We start from the raw sequence: 17,237 nt of genomic DNA, 5'->3' as shown, positions 1-17,237 counted from the left end.
ATTCTTCTTCTTGCGCTTTATGTGTGCACATGAGTGCATATGCATTTCTTTGTGGCTTACTGGAGGGGAGAGTATTTTATGGAAAGTCATTATGACTGTGTTTTTTGTTTTCAAGTAGATCATGCATGTAGAACAGGAGATGATGAAAAAATCCTTAGGTGATAGAGACTGAAAGACAGCCATTAGCAGCTCATCTGCAAACACTCAATAGAATTATTATTGAATCTAGTACTTTAAAGGGTAGCATGAAATCCAGACCTTGAGAAAATCAGGATGGCCAGGTGCTTGGCTGATGCCTCAAGAGTGATAAAAAAGAGTATTTGGAAATACATTTATTGTCAGTCCTTTACTGCTGAATGTGTTCATACAACCTGATTAGCTCAGACAGGTTCTGTTCCAGCTTTTAATACACGAAGAAAAGTATAACTGAGGTCTAACTATATTTTTCCAGTAGCTTCTGTCATTAGTGCATCTGAATAAGGCACAGTTCATCGATTAAAAAAAGCACAGATAAAGCATTCTAATAGATTTTGAAACTGATTTTCTGTTTTGAACTCCAGAAAACTAGAAAAAATTCTAATTTCCTATTAAAAGACTCACAGATTTGCAACAGCTATGTTGTAGTTCATTATCTGAATAACATTTTGAATATCATTGCACAAAGAAGCTTAACCTCATTTTCTCAAATTATTTTTCATATTATAGCAGTGCATTCAAATCCATACACATACTGATTTTGGATGAATACAGCATTTTCAAGATCTCTATGTGGTGCAAAGAACAATCTTTGAAACAAGCAATGAGTAAGAAAGAACAGTCTGAGGTAGGAATATAAATCAGGAGTTAAATGTACATAACCTTGCAAGGTCTTGATCATTATGAAAGGGATTGCAAGTACTTGCCGATAACTATTTCAAGGATGTAAACATTTGGGCTGCCAGTGTGTTATTTACATCAATAGAAAATTTATGACTGGAGATAATGGTATTTAATTTTGAAATAATACAGACTGAATATGACAGGTTTCTTGGCATCAACAGCTATTAGAATTGTGCATTGCTCTTTATGGAAAGTGACTGAAACTTTATTTGAAAGTTAAAAACAGTAAAGGACAAAAATCCCTGAAGATGACTTTAAGGATTCAAGCCCTGGTGTCTATAGGCTGCAACAGAACATTTTACAGTTGAGTAAATACTTTCCCCTCAACTTTACCATTTTGAAAAATGTTGACTGTACTTCTATTAATAATCTTGGAATAATACTTTCCAGTCTTTTTTGAAATCCAGTGCTGTGTCTGTATGATACAAATGCAGTGGACTGCAGAGATATCCAAAGTAGCTCTGAACAATATGAGACAGGAGAATGAAGCAAAAGACCCAGGGTAAGGCTGCTGTCCTAATTCTGGCACATTAATCACACTGATAGGTCTATATGGCACAAAACTGCATTGGCTCTCACGCCTGAGAATGTTAACAAAATCTGTTATAGAGGGAAAATATTTCTCAAATATTTCTGATCTTCAATACCTTTATAGTTAAAATGACTGCCATTCAGTCCTCTTTACCTTCAACTATTGAAATCAGTTGCAAACAGAAGACAAATCATGCTAGCCAAGATCTGATACACTCAGGATTTTTAACAGGAAATATCAACTCATCACAATATCCTATAAAGTAATGAAGAAGCAGAAATTTAAGATTTTAAAGATTTTATTTCTCCTTTGCACACTACTGAACACAGTATTCTTTGAAAAGCACCAAAATAGTACTGCAGTCCTTAAAAACATTATGTAATAAATTCTGCAGCTTTATTTCTTTGAAAAAAAGGGGATATTTCTTTATGATTTTTTTTATCGCTGCAAATTGCTTCAAAATAAAGGCAGAAGTATTAGTTTACAACATTAACACAATTATGTTCTTGTTTGCTTTTATGTATCACCACCTTCAAGTATTTTGTATTGACCTTCAATCAACACAATCTGTTTTAAAATGCCTTAAGCTAAAACTATGAAAGGTTGGTTTTGTGGGTAGGAAATGCAAGCATTTGCAAAAAGCAATTTATTCCAGCCCAAGTATCAGAAATATTGTCTACAAAATAAAAATAAAATACCCATAATGAAATTATTTAGAGCAGCTGTCTTTTACTACAATCGACAATTCTTGTAGTAACAAAGGATGTTATCCTAAACCTGCACATTTCAGAGGTCAAATTCAAAATAGGATATGACATAACCATGGCAATTCCTTTAAGCATCTTGTGTTTATTGCTTCCTACTCCCACTTTGGATCATGGCAGTGCTCAGACTCCAGAGAAAAGGATAAATTAATATCAGTTTGATCTGAAAAAGGACATTATTTTAAAATGGAAATCCAATTTCCTTGCTGGCTCATCAACACTTAAAAGGTTAAGATGGTAAAATATAATTCTTTATTCATGCCTCTTCTAAGCTAACGAAGGCAGAACAAGTTGTTGCCTAGGACAACAAAATATTTAGTGACTGTATTTTATCTGTTTTTGTACAGAACTGGTGGGCTGGCAGAAGAGGTTATTTTCTAGGGGTTTTAAAGGAAATAAGAAGTCTATTGTACTCCCTGGAAAGGAGATCACATTCTGAAACTTGAAATATGAACCTTCTGATAGAACACCAAGATTTTAGATAGAAAATCAAATGATAAGGCAATTTATTTGTTCCCTGAATGGAACAAGATTTTGCTAGGATACTTCAGAGACAGTAGTCTCTCTGGAAATAGGTAGAGCAGGTTGCTTTATAGTGCAAGATAATTTTTTCAATAAATCAATCATTTGTGCAACCTTGTGTGTTACAGGACAAGAAAATGATCCTGGAGATGGAACACAATAGGTGCTAAAATTGCTCAGCTTTGATTATTAGTGCTAAAAATGGCTGCCAATCACTACCTGATTATAATTTGTTTTGAAGAGAGCGTGGGGGAAAAGAAGGAAAGAAATAAAAAAGAAAAAGGTGGGGGGAAGTTCTGATTTTAAAAATCCTAAAGCAAATGTTTCAGAAAGGAGGGAAAAGCAATTGCTATTTGCAAATTTCAATGGCTAGATTTACAAATCAAACACAGTTATTTTAATATCACATTTAAATCAGAAAACAATATTTTTTGTTATTGCCATAATGTAAGGAAATAATAGAATCAGGGAAATTATTTCAAAATATTTATATAATTTCTTCTATTTAAATAACCTGAAGTGCAAAATGACATCAGGTGAATTAGAAAAGAATCATTATACTACCAAAAAAATAAATGTCGTGTCATGTTGTGCTGTGCCATATCCTCCCTCCCTCCCTCCCTCCCTCCCTCCCTCCCTCCCTTCCTCCCTCCCTCCCTTCCTCCCTCCCTCCCTCCCTTCCTCCCTTCCTTCCTTCCTTCCTTCCTTCCTTCCTTCCTTCCTTCCTTCCTTCCTTCCTTCCTTCCTTCCTTCCTTCCTTCCTTCCTTCCTTCCTTCCTTCCTTCCTTCCTTCCTTCCTTCCTTCCTTCCGCCACTTCCTTCCTTCCTTCCGCCACTTCCTTCCTTCCTTCCTTCCGCCACTTCCTTCCGCCACTTCCTTCCTTCCGCCACTTCCTTCCGCCACTTCCTTCCGCCACTTCCTTCCTTCCGCCACTTCCTTCCTTCCTTCCTTCCTTCCTTCCGCCACTTCCTTCCTTCCGCCACTTCCTTCCTTCCTTCCTTCCTTCCTTCCTTCCTTCCTTCCTTCCTTCCTTCCTTCCTTCCTTCCTTCCTTCCTTCCTTCCTTCCTTCCTTCCTTCCTTCCTTCCTTCCTTCCTTCCTTCCTTCCTTCCTTCCTTCCTTCCTTCCTTCCTTCCTTCCTTCCGCCACTTCCTTCCTTCCTTCCGCCACTTCCTTCCGCCACTTCCTTCCGCCACTTCCTTCCGCCACTTCCTTCCGCCACTTCCTTCCGCCACTTCCTTCCTTCCTTCCTTCCTTCCTTCCTTCCTTCCTTCCTTCCTTCCTTCCTTCCTTCCTTCCTTCCTTCCTTCCGCCACTTCCGCCACTTCCTTCCTTCCTTCCTTCCTTCCTTCCTTCCTTCCGCCACTTCCTTCCGCCACTTCCTTCCGCCACTTCCTTCCGCCACTTCCTTCCGCCACTTCCTTCCGCCACTTCCTTCCTTCCTTCCTTCCTTCCTTCCTTCCTTCCTTCCTTCCTTCCTTCCTTCCTTCCTTCCTTCCTTCCTTCCTTCCTTCCTTCCGCCACTTCCGCCACTTCCTTCCTTCCTTCCTTCCTTCCTTCCTTCCTTCCGCCACTTCCTTCCGCCACTTCCTTCCGCCACTTCCTTCCGCCACTTCCTTCCTTCCGCCACTTCCTTCCTTCCTTCCTTCCGCCACTTCCTTCCTTCCTTCCGCCACTTCCTTCCTTCCTTCCGCCACTTCCTTCCGCCACTTCCTTCCTTCCTTCCTTCCTTCCTTCCTTCCTTCCTTCCTTCCTTCCTTCCTTCCTTCCTTCCTTCCTTCCTTCCTTCCTTCCTTCCTTCCTTCCTTCCTTCCTTCCTTCCTTCCTTCCTTCCTTCCTTCCTTCCTTCCTTCCTTCCTTCCTTCCTTCCTTCCGCCACTTCCTTCCTTCCGCCACTTCCTTCCTTCCTTCCGCCACTTCCTTCCTTCCTTCCTTCCTTCCTTCCTTCCTTCCTTCCTTCCTTCCTTCCTTCCTTCCTTCCTTCCTTCCGCCACTTCCTTCCTTCCTTCCGCCACTTCCTTCCTTCCTTCCGCCACTTCCTTCCTTCCTTCCGCCACTTCCTTCCTTCCTTCCTTCCGCCACTTCCTTCCTTCCTTCCTTCCTTCCTTCCTTCCTTCCTTCCTTCCTTCCTTCCTTCCTTCCTTCCTTCCTTCCTTCCTTCCTTCCTTCCTTCCTTCCTTCCTTCCTTCCTTCCTTCCTTCCTTCCTTCCTTCCTTCCTTCCGCCACTTCCGCCACTTCCGCCACTTCCTTCCTTCCTTCCTTCCGCCACTTCCTTCCTTCCTTCCTTCCGCCACTTCCTTCCTTCCTTCCTTCCTTCCGCCACTTCCTTCCTTCCTTCCTTCCTTCCTTCCTTCCTTCCGCCACTTCCTTCCTTCCTTCCTTCCTTCCTTCCTTCCTTCCTTCCTTCCTTCCTTCCTTCCTTCCTTCCTTCCTTCCTTCCTTCCTTCCTTCCTTCCTTCCTTCCTTCCTTCCTTCCTTCCTTCCTTCCTTCCGCCACTTCCTTCCTTCCTTCCGCCACTTCCTTCCTTCCTTCCGCCACTTCCTTCCTTCCGCCACTTCCTTCCTTCCTTCCTTCCTTCCTTCCTTCCTTCCTTCCTTCCGCCACTTCCTTCCTTCCGCCACTTCCTTCCTTCCTTCCGCCACTTCCTTCCTTCCTTCCGCCACTTCCTTCCTTCCTTCCTTCCTTCCTTCCTTCCTTCCTTCCTTCCTTCCTTCCTTCCTTCCTTCCTTCCTTCCTTCCTTCCTTCCTTCCTTCCTTCCTTCCTTCCTTCCTTCCCCCACTTCCTTCCTTCCTTCCGCCACTTCCTTCCTTCCTTCCGCCCCTTCCTTCCTTCCTTCCTTCCTTCCGCCACTTCCTTCCTTCCTTCCGCCACTTCCTTCCTTCCTTCCTTCCGCCACTTCCTTCCTTCCTTCCTTCCGCCACTTCCTTCCTTCCTTCCTTCCTTCCTTCCTTCCTTCCTTCCTTCCTTCCTTCCTTCCTTCCTTCCTTCCTTCCTTCCTTCCTTCCTTCCTTCCTTCCTTCCTTCCTTCCTTCCTTCCTTCCGCCACTTCCTTCCTTCCTTCCTTCCGCCACTTCCTTCCTTCCTTCCTTCCTTCCTTCCTTCCTTCCTTCCTTCCTTCCGCCACTTCCTTCCTTCCTTCCCTCCCTCCCTCCCTCCTTCCTTCCTTCCTTCCCTTCTTCCCTCCTTCCCTCCTTCCCTCCCTCTGGAGTCTGAGCACTGCCATGATCCAAAGTGGGAGTAGGAAGCAATAAACACAAGATGCTTAAAGGAATTGCCATGGTTATGTCATCTCATGATCTTTTGCAAGTAATAGTGTAGAGGAAAGAGAATGATGTAGTTAAAAAGTATTTTCTTTAGCGTGAGGAACAGATGGAAGGTTGCACATCAAATCACTCCAAGGCTGAAAGATCACTGCCTGTGCTAAATGTGACATGCAGACACTGTAAGGAAGAGTTAAACGTGTTATGCAGTTAAAATACTGTCACATGGATTTGTTGAGGATACAGAGCCTCCAATGGTTTCTAGAGACAGCCACTGCAATACTACAACATAACGACAGTTTCTAAATTATAAGTAACATCCACAGTAATTTAGGAACAGAGTGACTAATGGAGATATGATCAGCATTCAAAACAGAAAGAGTCTGACTGCAGAAAGAATAAATTTCAAATGCAAGAGCCAAAGGAAAAAAATTAATACATGATTGCAATTGGTATGTATTTAATTATTAAAGAAACAGATATGCATTATTGAAAACACTTTGAGACCTCTATGGGTGCCCTGGATAAAGGAAATCTACACAACTGCTTATATGGAAAAATTCTATTTGTATTATATTGCAAGCATTTTTTGTACCTTTAATGAACCTACTGATCCAGTGTCAAAAGTAAATAGAATAATTGAGCGTGTTATCCTTTGTATTTCCTACCATATTGGCTAACACATATGAATGTAATCCAATTTACAACACTGTCCTACTAATTCAGGAGAAACTGAACAAATCCATATACATCTTACCTCATGAAGAAATAATTCATCATGATGAAAGCTATTCAGTTCCATACTCATCTTCAGAGTTTTTGATATGAAAGACATGAGCAACTTTTCTGTTGTCAAAAGAATGCTTAATATTTGGTCCTATATACATATATTAATTAGGATAGCTTTGCAAATTTAGCCAAAGTATTTGAATGGATATTGAACATTTCCTTCCTATTTCCTCAAACAAACCGATGTTGTCCATTACCCATTTCAAATTTGTAGTTATTTAATATAAAACCCACCATAAATGCAGTAGAAAATGTTTTCCTGAATGTAGTAATGCATCTTATACATAGGTTACCACTCTACTAATGAGTGAGAATACCCAAAGTTCAGTCTGCCTGGTAGAGAATTTTAAAGATTCATATTAAAATTTCAAAGGCTAGAAATATCTGTTCTTCGATAAAAGAGGCATATTTGTTTTTGCAGAAATCAGAGACATTCTCAAGAATTTTATGCTACCTAGAAAGTTTGAAATAGAAGACTTTTGGGTTTGCACCATCATCAATATGGTTGTGTCTAAAGAAGTATTGGCTCACATAAATTAACTTCAAGAACTTAATCAAGTACCCTAGTAATATGCTTCCAAATATTTGTAAAGAGTGAACAAAGAAAAAGTCATACAGATGACTTTCTACACTCCACAACTCTAGAAGATATTTTTAATAACAAAATACCTAATAATTTGAGATCCCACAGCCCATTGCTAGGGCAGCCTCATGGTCTTGAAATCTCTTCTGATCAGCAAAATCATTGGTGCCATTTATAAAGCAACTACAGGAAGAGCTATGGGCATCTTTATCAATCAGCAGTGTATCTGAGAGATCAGAAAGGACTGTGGCTCTCTTAGCTCTTTTCAGTGATATGAAATCTAGCAGGGGGCTCTGAAGCAGAGAGGAAAAGGAACAGGAATTGTAATTCTGGAGCTGCAATGTCTCAGAGTATGTTTGGTTCCTCTCCCAAAACTGTCTCTGCAGAGTGGCACACTTGGGAAATTAAGTAACAAGAGAAGAAGAGTCACAGAGTATTTTTTCAAACAGAATCTGAAGGACAGCCCTCCTAAGAAAAAGACATCTTTTCATACTAGATAGCAGGGGAAATTAAGCTGTCAAGTGAGTAGTGTACAAAATCCATCCATTTGGTGATTGGTACCCAATCAAACTGTGGAGTTACTATCTGGAACTTTGCTGGAATAGATGAAGAGGCTGCTGAGACACTAACCTGATCAAGGTATCTGAATTCAGTATGTGTGGTACATTTAAGTTCCTCAAGCACAGACTATATGTGGCATAGATATTGTAGGTGCATAAGTCAGCTAAAGCCTCATGAGAGCCCTGAGCACTAAGTTCAACACAGTGGCTTCCATAATTTAGACCTATAGGCTCAAGCTAGATATGTATAAAGAAATTCTGACTTTGAAATTAGACATGTATCACTGCCAATCTGTGAGAGATCCAAGAGAATCCAAGAGAAGGACCAGAAAGATATAGAACAAGGATTTCTGCATGTCTGAAATCACTAAATGATGTAAGACTCTTTGGTTTACAAATGAGACCATTGACAGAAGAAATTATAAAACTGTGTAAAATGATCCATAGCACAGAAAAGATACATAGGGAAGGAATTCAAGGACAAATTTGATGAGCTACTAGCAACAATGTGTAACTTTTCCCTTAAAAACTTGTTATCTGAGGACTGAAAATTGACAAAGTTGATGTCAGTTTTTGAGAATAGCTTCATGGAAGATTCACAGTAATACTGGCTTCTATGCCCTTTCCCAGGTGAAATAGTAAGAATTAAAAAATGAATACTAGTAATACACACATGAATAAAGACAGAGTTAAAGTGACTGCATGTGAGGATGCCTCATATCTCAGGAGCCTACTGGTGTTCCTTGAAGCAGTCAAAATCACCTACAGAAGGTTAACAATTTGCTTGATCTGCTTTTGATGAAGCTACTCTTAAAACACTTTTACAAAAAAACCCACAAAAGCCACAAAACAGCAGTCATGACATTAAGCCATAAGAAGAAGTTCTTTCATGGAGAATTAGTTGTTTAAGCCAGGAAACTGCAGGAGAAATCACAGTTTTCAAGGCGGAAGAAGGTTTCTAGTGAATTCTTCAAGAGATTGTGAATGAGCCTTGGCAGCTCAGAATTTATTCATTCTCTAGGGAAGAAGACTAGCAGTAAGATCATAAAACTGGATGATGATAGGAACTTATCAAAGGTTAAAAAGTCAAGGACCAGTTTGGCCTAATTCCAGAAGTCCTTAAGCTCAAAAATATTATTTTAAGAATGCTATGCAAATAATTAATAATATGCTTGTTTTTATACTTGTTACGTAGCCTTCCCTTGTCCTGTGTTTATGGTAATTTTTATAGACATTACAGTGGGTTAGGTAGACCCACTGATCTGCTTCACTATGGCTGCTGTTAGGCTCTTCCATTCCTATAGTAAAAACATCGTGGGCTTCAATAATCATGTACCCACTTTAAATAAAACTATAGAGTCACTTTTCCACACACTATAATTTAACTAAATTGTGGGACTCACCAGCATCTTGTGAAAGGTCCAAAGTATTTAGCTGTAAACTAATGGAAGGCAGTTCTAACTAATTTCTCTCTCTAGTATTTTTCCTCTGATCCTGAACAGCAATCATTATATCCTAAGAGAAATCAGGAGTGCAATTTGTGAGAGATTTTCAAGGACACTTCTCAAAAAGTTCAAAATCTGGACAGTAACTGAGCCAATATGATAAAGATTAATTTTACAGAAGACAAAGACTGAATCACTCGTGTGAAAGAAGTATGTATGAGAAAAGAAACTCAGAGTGCAAGATGAATTAATTGAGAAGAAATGTAAACCAGGCCACTTCCATGTAACCCTCCTCCCAGGAGTCCAACTATCTGTGATTCCAGACCTACTTTCAGTACAGCGCAGCTTGCAACTGTTCTCAGTTTCCTTCTGAGAAAATTGCTAGGGCGTGAGAGGGAGCTGTGAGGGAGTGCACAGGCTGGAAGCATTCGAGATAAGAAAGGTAAAGTTGCAGACACAAGTAAGATTGTTGAGACAAGAAAACTGGCGCCCTAAGGATTCAAGGAACAACACTCACATGAAGAGGCATAAAATCCTAAGAAGAAAAAATAAAGGTAAATCAGAAGATAGCAGCTCAGCACTACCACAAATCAGCCTGTTCCAGTGAGCCCCAGAGGCCAGCTCTCCCCTTACCTGAGTGATGACTACTTGCCCATTATACTGAGTGACTCATTCGGTGGGGGTTGATTTAATGCCTGGTTCATTAGTCCTACAATATATTGTGCGTTACACGACAAATAACCTGCTTTGTGCTTTTAAGGTGTTTATATCTTGCCTGAAGAATCTCTATGGTAAAAGTTCCCTGAAAAGAGTGAGTCCCACAGGGGGAGGGTTACGTAAGTAATCCAGAATAACAGACAAGAATAATATGATTAGTCATCAAAGCACAGGTGCACAGGTGGGTTAGGGGATTATAGAACATACTGGACTTTTTTTTTCAGCAGAAGATATGTATTTCTGAAAAGTTCCTCATAGCTGCACCATTGAATAAATTATATCTGAATCTTGATACAGAATCTGATCTCTCTTATGATCCAAGAAAACTGGGAGACAAAAGCAGAAGTGTGGGTAAAGCCTAATCTAGGAGAAGGCATTCTGAATACTTATAATCCTAGGATAAGGAAATTAGAACAATGCTTCCCAGAAAGCATATCACAGAAGGAAATGGATCTGGGAAAATTCTAAATGATCTAATTGAAAAATTAATTAGTGAAACAAAATCTAAATTTCAAAGTCTGACTTGTTGAGGAAGGACTTAGAATGCTAGTGGGACCTTACAAGAAACAGAAGTGAATAACTTTTAAGATTACTCTATTGATTCAAATGCTTTTAGAAATTCCTGCTTGATTGCATTTGAAGAAACACATGCTTTATGTACACATAAAAGTTTGAAAGAAACTAGCATGTAAGTCAGATATTACACTACCTTGCTGGAATAATTTGAAATAAATTTGAAGAAGCTGATTATTCAATTTGTTTCTTAATGTCAGAGAGCTGGCTGGGGGAGCAGAAAAGCTGAGGGAAGATGCACCACCAGTGCCTCAGACATTCTCCCTCTCATATGCTTGGTGCTCTCCTCACAGTCGTTCTAAATGTGCTTACCTAGATGATAATTTACAAGAATAATAAAAGTGTGTTGGAAATAAAGTAAGATCTGTTCTTTTTAGGAAGAGAAGAAGATTCAAAGTTCTGATCATTCCAGTGTCCTCTGGGAATAAAGGGTAAATCACGAAGGATAACTTTAATCGCAGAATCATTTAAGTTTTAAAAGACCTTTAGGTTCATTGAGTTCCACCATAAACCTAACACTGCCAAGCCTCACAAAACCATATCTCTAAATGCCACACCTACATGTTTTTGAAATGTCCCCAGGGATGGTGACTCAGCCCTGGTGAGTTTCCTGGGCAGTCTGTTCCAATGCTTGACAACTCTTTCCTTTTAGTGAAGAATTTTTATCTAGTATTCAACATGAGCCTTGAGGCCATTTCCTCTTATTCCATTGTTTTTTACCTGGGAGAAGAGACTGACCTTGCTACAGCCTCCTTTCAGGTAGGTGTAGGGTGAAAAGGTCTCCCTGAGCCTCCTTTTCTCCAGACTGAACAACCCCAGATCCCTCAGCCACCCATCATAGAATGTGTGTTCCACACCCTTCCCCAACTTTCAGGATACACTCCAGAACCTCAACCTGCTTCTTGTAGAAAGGGATCCAAACAGAAGATACTATCTCTAGCATCAAACTTGTTTCAACCCCTTCAGGACCCATGGTTGATATCCCAATAGCTAAATGGAAAGAATCATCAAATATGAACAAAGGGATTCCTTGAACCAAATTAGGTATAGCTTTTATGTCAAATTCGGTGGCTGAAACTGATTAAAAAGCCAAAATGAAGAAGTTATAATTTCTGTAGCCCTTGATAGATTTTTATTGCATATTAGGCACAACTTTAATTTAAGCTTCTTGTTCCATTTACAACTTAAGCATCAAGAGCCACCAAACTAAGGGTGCTCTGAATTATTTTTAGGATTCTGAGTCTGTTTTTTCTCTTGTTTTTCAAGTGCCTGGATTTTGACCTACTCAAGTGAGGAGTCCTGTTCCTGACTTAGTGGCTTTGACCTTTATACATTCTTTCACTAAAACTTTCTGCCATAAGCTTTTCTTTGCCATCATCTGAAGAAGTAAGACCTTTGAAATCAATTTCAGACAGCAGGCCTGCTGGTCAGAGCTAAGTATCTCGTTCTGACAGACTGCACAATGCTTCAAACCAATTTCTTGTCCATTTCTGAAAGATTCCCCTCAATTGAAAGAAAATAGTAATAGTCAATACCTTTCTAAGCTACAGATTTTCTCAGTGAACATAATATCATTACATTGAGCTCCTACCAATTGGGGGGAATCAAATATGCCAGGACTAAAACTGTAATTCTTATAAGGCAAAACTCTTTTATTAACTCTGCTCTTGAACAATATAATTCAAACATATCAGGTGGAAAAAAAATATTTATCTCTATAGATTTCTATATCTATAGAAGTAATTATACAACTAGTAACCAGCTTCTTCTTGCAACTCATGGCAAAAGGGGGTCTTTTCCCAAGAACTACAGACCTTCAAATGAAGCATAATGTTAAGCTTTAAAGTTAGAGGGACATAGGGGTTTGGTTTATACTAGCTTTACAGAAATTTATTCCTGTTAACTTCAGTGCATATACTCCCCTTTTCATCATCTTACGCAAGTTTGAAATCAAACCACAAACCTTTAATGACATTTTAATGATCCACTTGGGGGAGCTAAAGGGTAATTTGTTTTCAAATTGATTGTGGCAAAATGGGATGCAAAATTAGATAAAACAGTAAGAGCAGAATGATCTACTTTTTTCGATTCAGTGCTGGTTGATCTATATCAGCTTCTGAGGCAAAGGGTCCCCTGTTCTTATTATAATTCCAACCATTTAGAGAAAAGAGAATCCCAGTTACAATTAGCTCAGCAGCAGACATCCGTAATGCATCAATCATATCCTAACTTCAATTATGTACCTACAAGATACATTAAATGAGACAGAGTTTGGCCCTTACACTACATTTTTGTGCTAGTTAACATCAGCTGTGACAGTGAGAAAGGAAATTCTAGCATTCAATGGTTTTGTCTTCCAACTCATATGAAATAACTCCTTTTATGATTTTTTTTTCTTTTGTTTAGATGTTGGTCCCAGGCTGCACCTGCCTGTGCCTCATGCAGCAGTTACTGTGTTGCAGCAGGGCTTTGCACCATAGTTATGTTCTTCATTTCTCCAGCTTGGGACACAGTAGGAACTGTTTCCTAGCATACAACTACACCAGCTGACTATGGTTACTGGTAGCCCTTGGACTGCTCTGGGACTCAGGCACTAATCAGAGGCAGAGATGTAGTATCTCCTACATCTGAAGGAAGAGCAGAGCCTTTTGTCTGTGAAGAATCAATAACATATGATACCAGGCTTTTCTCCAAAGTAGAGGTTGCTCGAAAAGTTCATATAAACTGACATTACAATTTATTTCAGAAGTCACAGCAAAACTACAGTCATCAGTCTTTTATAAGAGAAAACAAGTCACTTTCAGACATGTAACACATGAAAAGTCCACTGGTCGAGTTGTAGTCAATGTCTTCACTGTAACATTACAAACTTCACCATAACAGCACAAATTTCCTCTCATTCCAAATTACCCTGCAGTGCAGTCCACATTAAAGTTTATGGTTGCCCATACGTGGTCGTTAATTAAACTGAGACATGTAAATGAAGTTTCAAGCAAAAGTGATAATTAAATAAAAATTTGTGTTATTTTAGAATATCTTACTAGCTATAAGGTTTCCTTATTTTATGTCTAATTCAGCTGGAGCATGTAGAAAAAGTAAATTACAAGTATCTCTACAGGATGCACTGTTTTTGGTCACTTTAAAAGCAAAAATGTGTGCTTTGTAGCTATAAACTCCCAAAATATATTTTTAAATGTAATTCAGCCTCCTGAAGGCAAACACAATCATGCTGATTGAATACCATGCTAAAGACAATGGTAAAGTAAATGGAAGCAAAAGATACAATCAATCCTGCTACAGGCATGAACAGCACTTGATGACTGTATCTGTGGTGTAAATTGCTGTTCTGCGTTCTCCTTGATGTGCAAAGACAAGCAATATATAATGTATTTGGGAGGAACTACTGCTATAAATTTGTCAACTTACATTAATTAATTCAATCTCCCATATTTTTTTCACAAGGTCCATCGATGTATAGCCATTAATTAGAAAGGATTTGGTATAGTCACCCAGTTCAATGGAATCCAGCCATTCAGCTACAGAGGAGGGGTTGTAACCATCGTGACCGATCTGCTTCATCTGAAAAACAAGGATGAGCAAAAATTACTGGTGATACTCATTAAACACCTTTTAGAACAGGAGTTAAATGTATTATTTTCTTTGGGTCAGTTATTCTCTGATCAACAGTCTTTTAATGGTTAGTACAGTATGAAACAATTTTGTGAGCAAAAGCAGTGATAGAACTTAATTTTTGAAGCATCTTTTTCTTATGGATGCTTGCGTTTTACACCAGAGTATACCAAGACTGTAGTTGGAGTTCAATTCTTTCTAGACATCAGAGAATCCATAAGTGAGGGAAGACAAGGGTAAAAAACACATCAATATCCTTACTGCCCAAAAAATCATATTTTCACCTTAGATTTCATAGAAGGGGAAGAATTTAAACTGAGAAATGGTTCTTTTGGTATCGTACTGTGAATGAAATATATGGTCTTGGTTGTATTATTCCTAATTTATCTTTTCTACCAGGCTATATATTATTTTATACCAGCTGAACCTGCACTATATTTTCCTGTCCCCAGGGAAGGTTTAAAAAAGTCTCTTTCCTCTACCTGCTCATATTTTTCATAGCACTCCTGGGAATTTAACATGTTTTAAATTGCTCATTGTCAAGTTGCCTGAGATTGGACAAGTGAAACAGATATTATGGGAATGGAATTGACAGAATAGCGTATACAGAAGTGCAACACTGGCATGTATATAGAAACACAGCCACCTAATGTCATAAATCCTGTTTTCATAAAAAAACTAAGAAACACCACTGGCATCTAATTTTTCTGAATTTTGTTAGCTGCCAGGAAGTAAAAGCTGCAATTTCTCTTTCACAACTGTCTCTCAGTGACACAAGCAAAGACATTAAAGGTAGTCATTAAAGCCATTAAAGATAAAAAGGTATAAAGCCCCTACCTGAGCAGTTTGTTATGCCACACTGTTTTAATGAATTTCAAACTAATCTACAATATTGGCAAAAATAGAAGTAGAATGAGGTATAAAAAACAGCCTCAATTTTCATCAGTATTCTGCACATAATGTCTTTGGAAGTGTAACTATTGCTAACTTGATAATACACTGAACAGGTAAATTGTTAAGAAGGTTTAGAGGGCTAGAAACCATGGGTTTTCCATAGGTTCTCCTGACTGTTCAGGGGTGACTGCAAATAGTAAAAGCCAGTCTCCCATTTTTGACTACTAAGATACATTCCTACTTTATGAGAAACAATGGAAGTGTGACAGAAACATAACGCTTTGAGCTTAAGTTTGAAGTGAGTGACAAAGTAATTTAAAAAGGAGAGAGTTCTGATCTTAATATCTTGCCTGAACCAATTTATTTCTCACAGTTTATTTGAAATACAATTTAAATTCAGAGCAGAGGAAAAAAAAAAGAAGTCTTCATCTGAAAGCCGCAGCAGTGTTTGTCAATCTGTCCATTCAAATGCAGAAAGCCAGCATGTCATGGTCTTGATCTGGGCTTCCTGCAGTGCCAGAGAGGAGTGATGCAGGCACAATGCTATGTGAATATGAGAGTTTGCTCAGAGTCTTCTGCTGCAGATGTTGGGTAGAAAATAATAAATTAAATATTTAAATGATGTAATGAAATCATTATCTTAAATCATAAAGGAAAGACAACAGAAATCACATGATTAGCAGTGGAAATCATAGCCTTTCAGGTTACTGCAGTAACGAATCATACTGGAAAGAAAGAGCTCAGTTTTGTTGTTAAACTTAACATTTTGGAATTTACTTTCATCTTAATTTAGGACAAAATTATTCTATGTCAAAAGCATGGCAATGTCTTCTTTCATTGTCGTTCTGACTTCCATTAAATATTAGATTGACAGTAGTCTGTCCAGCAGATTGAAAAATATTGGAGGATCCTGGGAGGTCTGGCTCCTAGAAAACTTATTTCAGCATTCAATTTTAAAAAGGGTATGCTTAGATAGCAGACACTTGAAAAGCAGGAATCCGAAAAATGGAAGAAGAAAAATCTAGCATAGAGATGACATGAAGACATACAGGCCCACAGGGAACACATGGGTTTCAGAAAATATAAGGTATTCTTGTTTCCTTTCTCTAACAAAGAAAACTGAAGCACCGTGAAAACAATTTTCAACATATCCAGACAGGGCATGTTATACAAATTCTTTCCTGTGTTTAATACTATTTGAGCTTTACATTTAATAGATTCTAATTTTAAAATGATTTTTTTTTTGCCTCCTGATTTGAGAAAACCCTCACAATCTGGTCCGTACTCTTGGAAACCCATCAGCCTCTATGAAAAGTAAACACAACATGACAAGTTTCTAAATTCTCAATTCCCACTGGAAATCTCCATCAAAAGAATTGTTGAAATTGATATTCCTCTACTACAGCAGAGTTGCAAAGGGCTGCAGGCAAGTAAACACAGGTGAACAATGCAATAAACAAGAGGCTGAGAACAACTGAAATGGATGTGACAATTTCAGTCTTTGGATTTGGTGCCAATAGATAAAATTGTTATTGGGTCACTCAATAGCCTACATGAAAATACACTGGTCTGTTGTAGTGCAGCAGCTGATTCTGCAAGAATTTTCCCTCTCCCTGTCCCGGAGTTTTGTCTGCTTGTATTCAAGGCCATGCTGCAGGCAGTGCAGCTGCTTAGCCTTGGATCAGATCTGTGTGAGGAAGAGCAGTGAGAAGTCTGGCCAGGGCTTTAACCAGACCCCTCCTTGTGCAGGAGCTGCATGTGAGCTCAGATCCATGTCCTGACGCTTGCCTGAGCTATGCTGTAGCCCACAGCATAGTGTCTGTGTCTATGTTCACATTTGTTCATCCTCAACCACTGACTCATCCTCCAAGGTGGCCTTGTCCTGTCCTCATCCCTGTGAATGTCCTGTGGATTTGCCCTGGGATGTGGCTACTCACAGTCACTGTCACTGTCCCTGCCCTACTCACCTTGTCCCAGTGCCCACTGCCCGCCCTGAGCTCCCAGACCATCTTCCCTGGCAGGACAGTTGCTACTATCACAAAAAATTAATCTCAGAACTAGAATATTTATTGGTTTCAACACAAAA

The 17,237-nt window shown here is 39.1% G+C and overlaps 1 protein-coding gene across 5 annotated transcripts in view; it reads right to left on the bottom strand.

Annotated features, from left to right (window-relative positions):
* Positions 1-17,237, bottom strand: part of ANKS1B (ankyrin repeat and sterile alpha motif domain containing 1B) — a 412,516-nt gene that overhangs the window by 141,935 nt on the left and 253,344 nt on the right. For all 5 annotated transcript variants that reach the window (XM_088055377.1, XM_088055378.1, XM_088055379.1 and 2 more), the window contains exon 17: positions 14,054-14,206. In XM_088055377.1, the coding sequence (XP_087911503.1) occupies positions 14,054-14,206 (153 nt within the window). The remainder of the gene's footprint in view (positions 1-14,053; positions 14,207-17,237) is intronic.

The sequence above is a fragment of the Pseudopodoces humilis genome, chromosome 5 (assembly GCF_049639895.1).
Source record: "Pseudopodoces humilis isolate 2021_Gansu_Grassland_sample_001 chromosome 5, ASM4963989v1, whole genome shotgun sequence".
Taxonomy (NCBI): domain Eukaryota; kingdom Metazoa; phylum Chordata; class Aves; order Passeriformes; family Paridae; genus Pseudopodoces; species Pseudopodoces humilis.
Note: the sequence above shows the minus strand (reverse complement) of the source record. Positions and strands in the feature narration are given on the sequence as shown.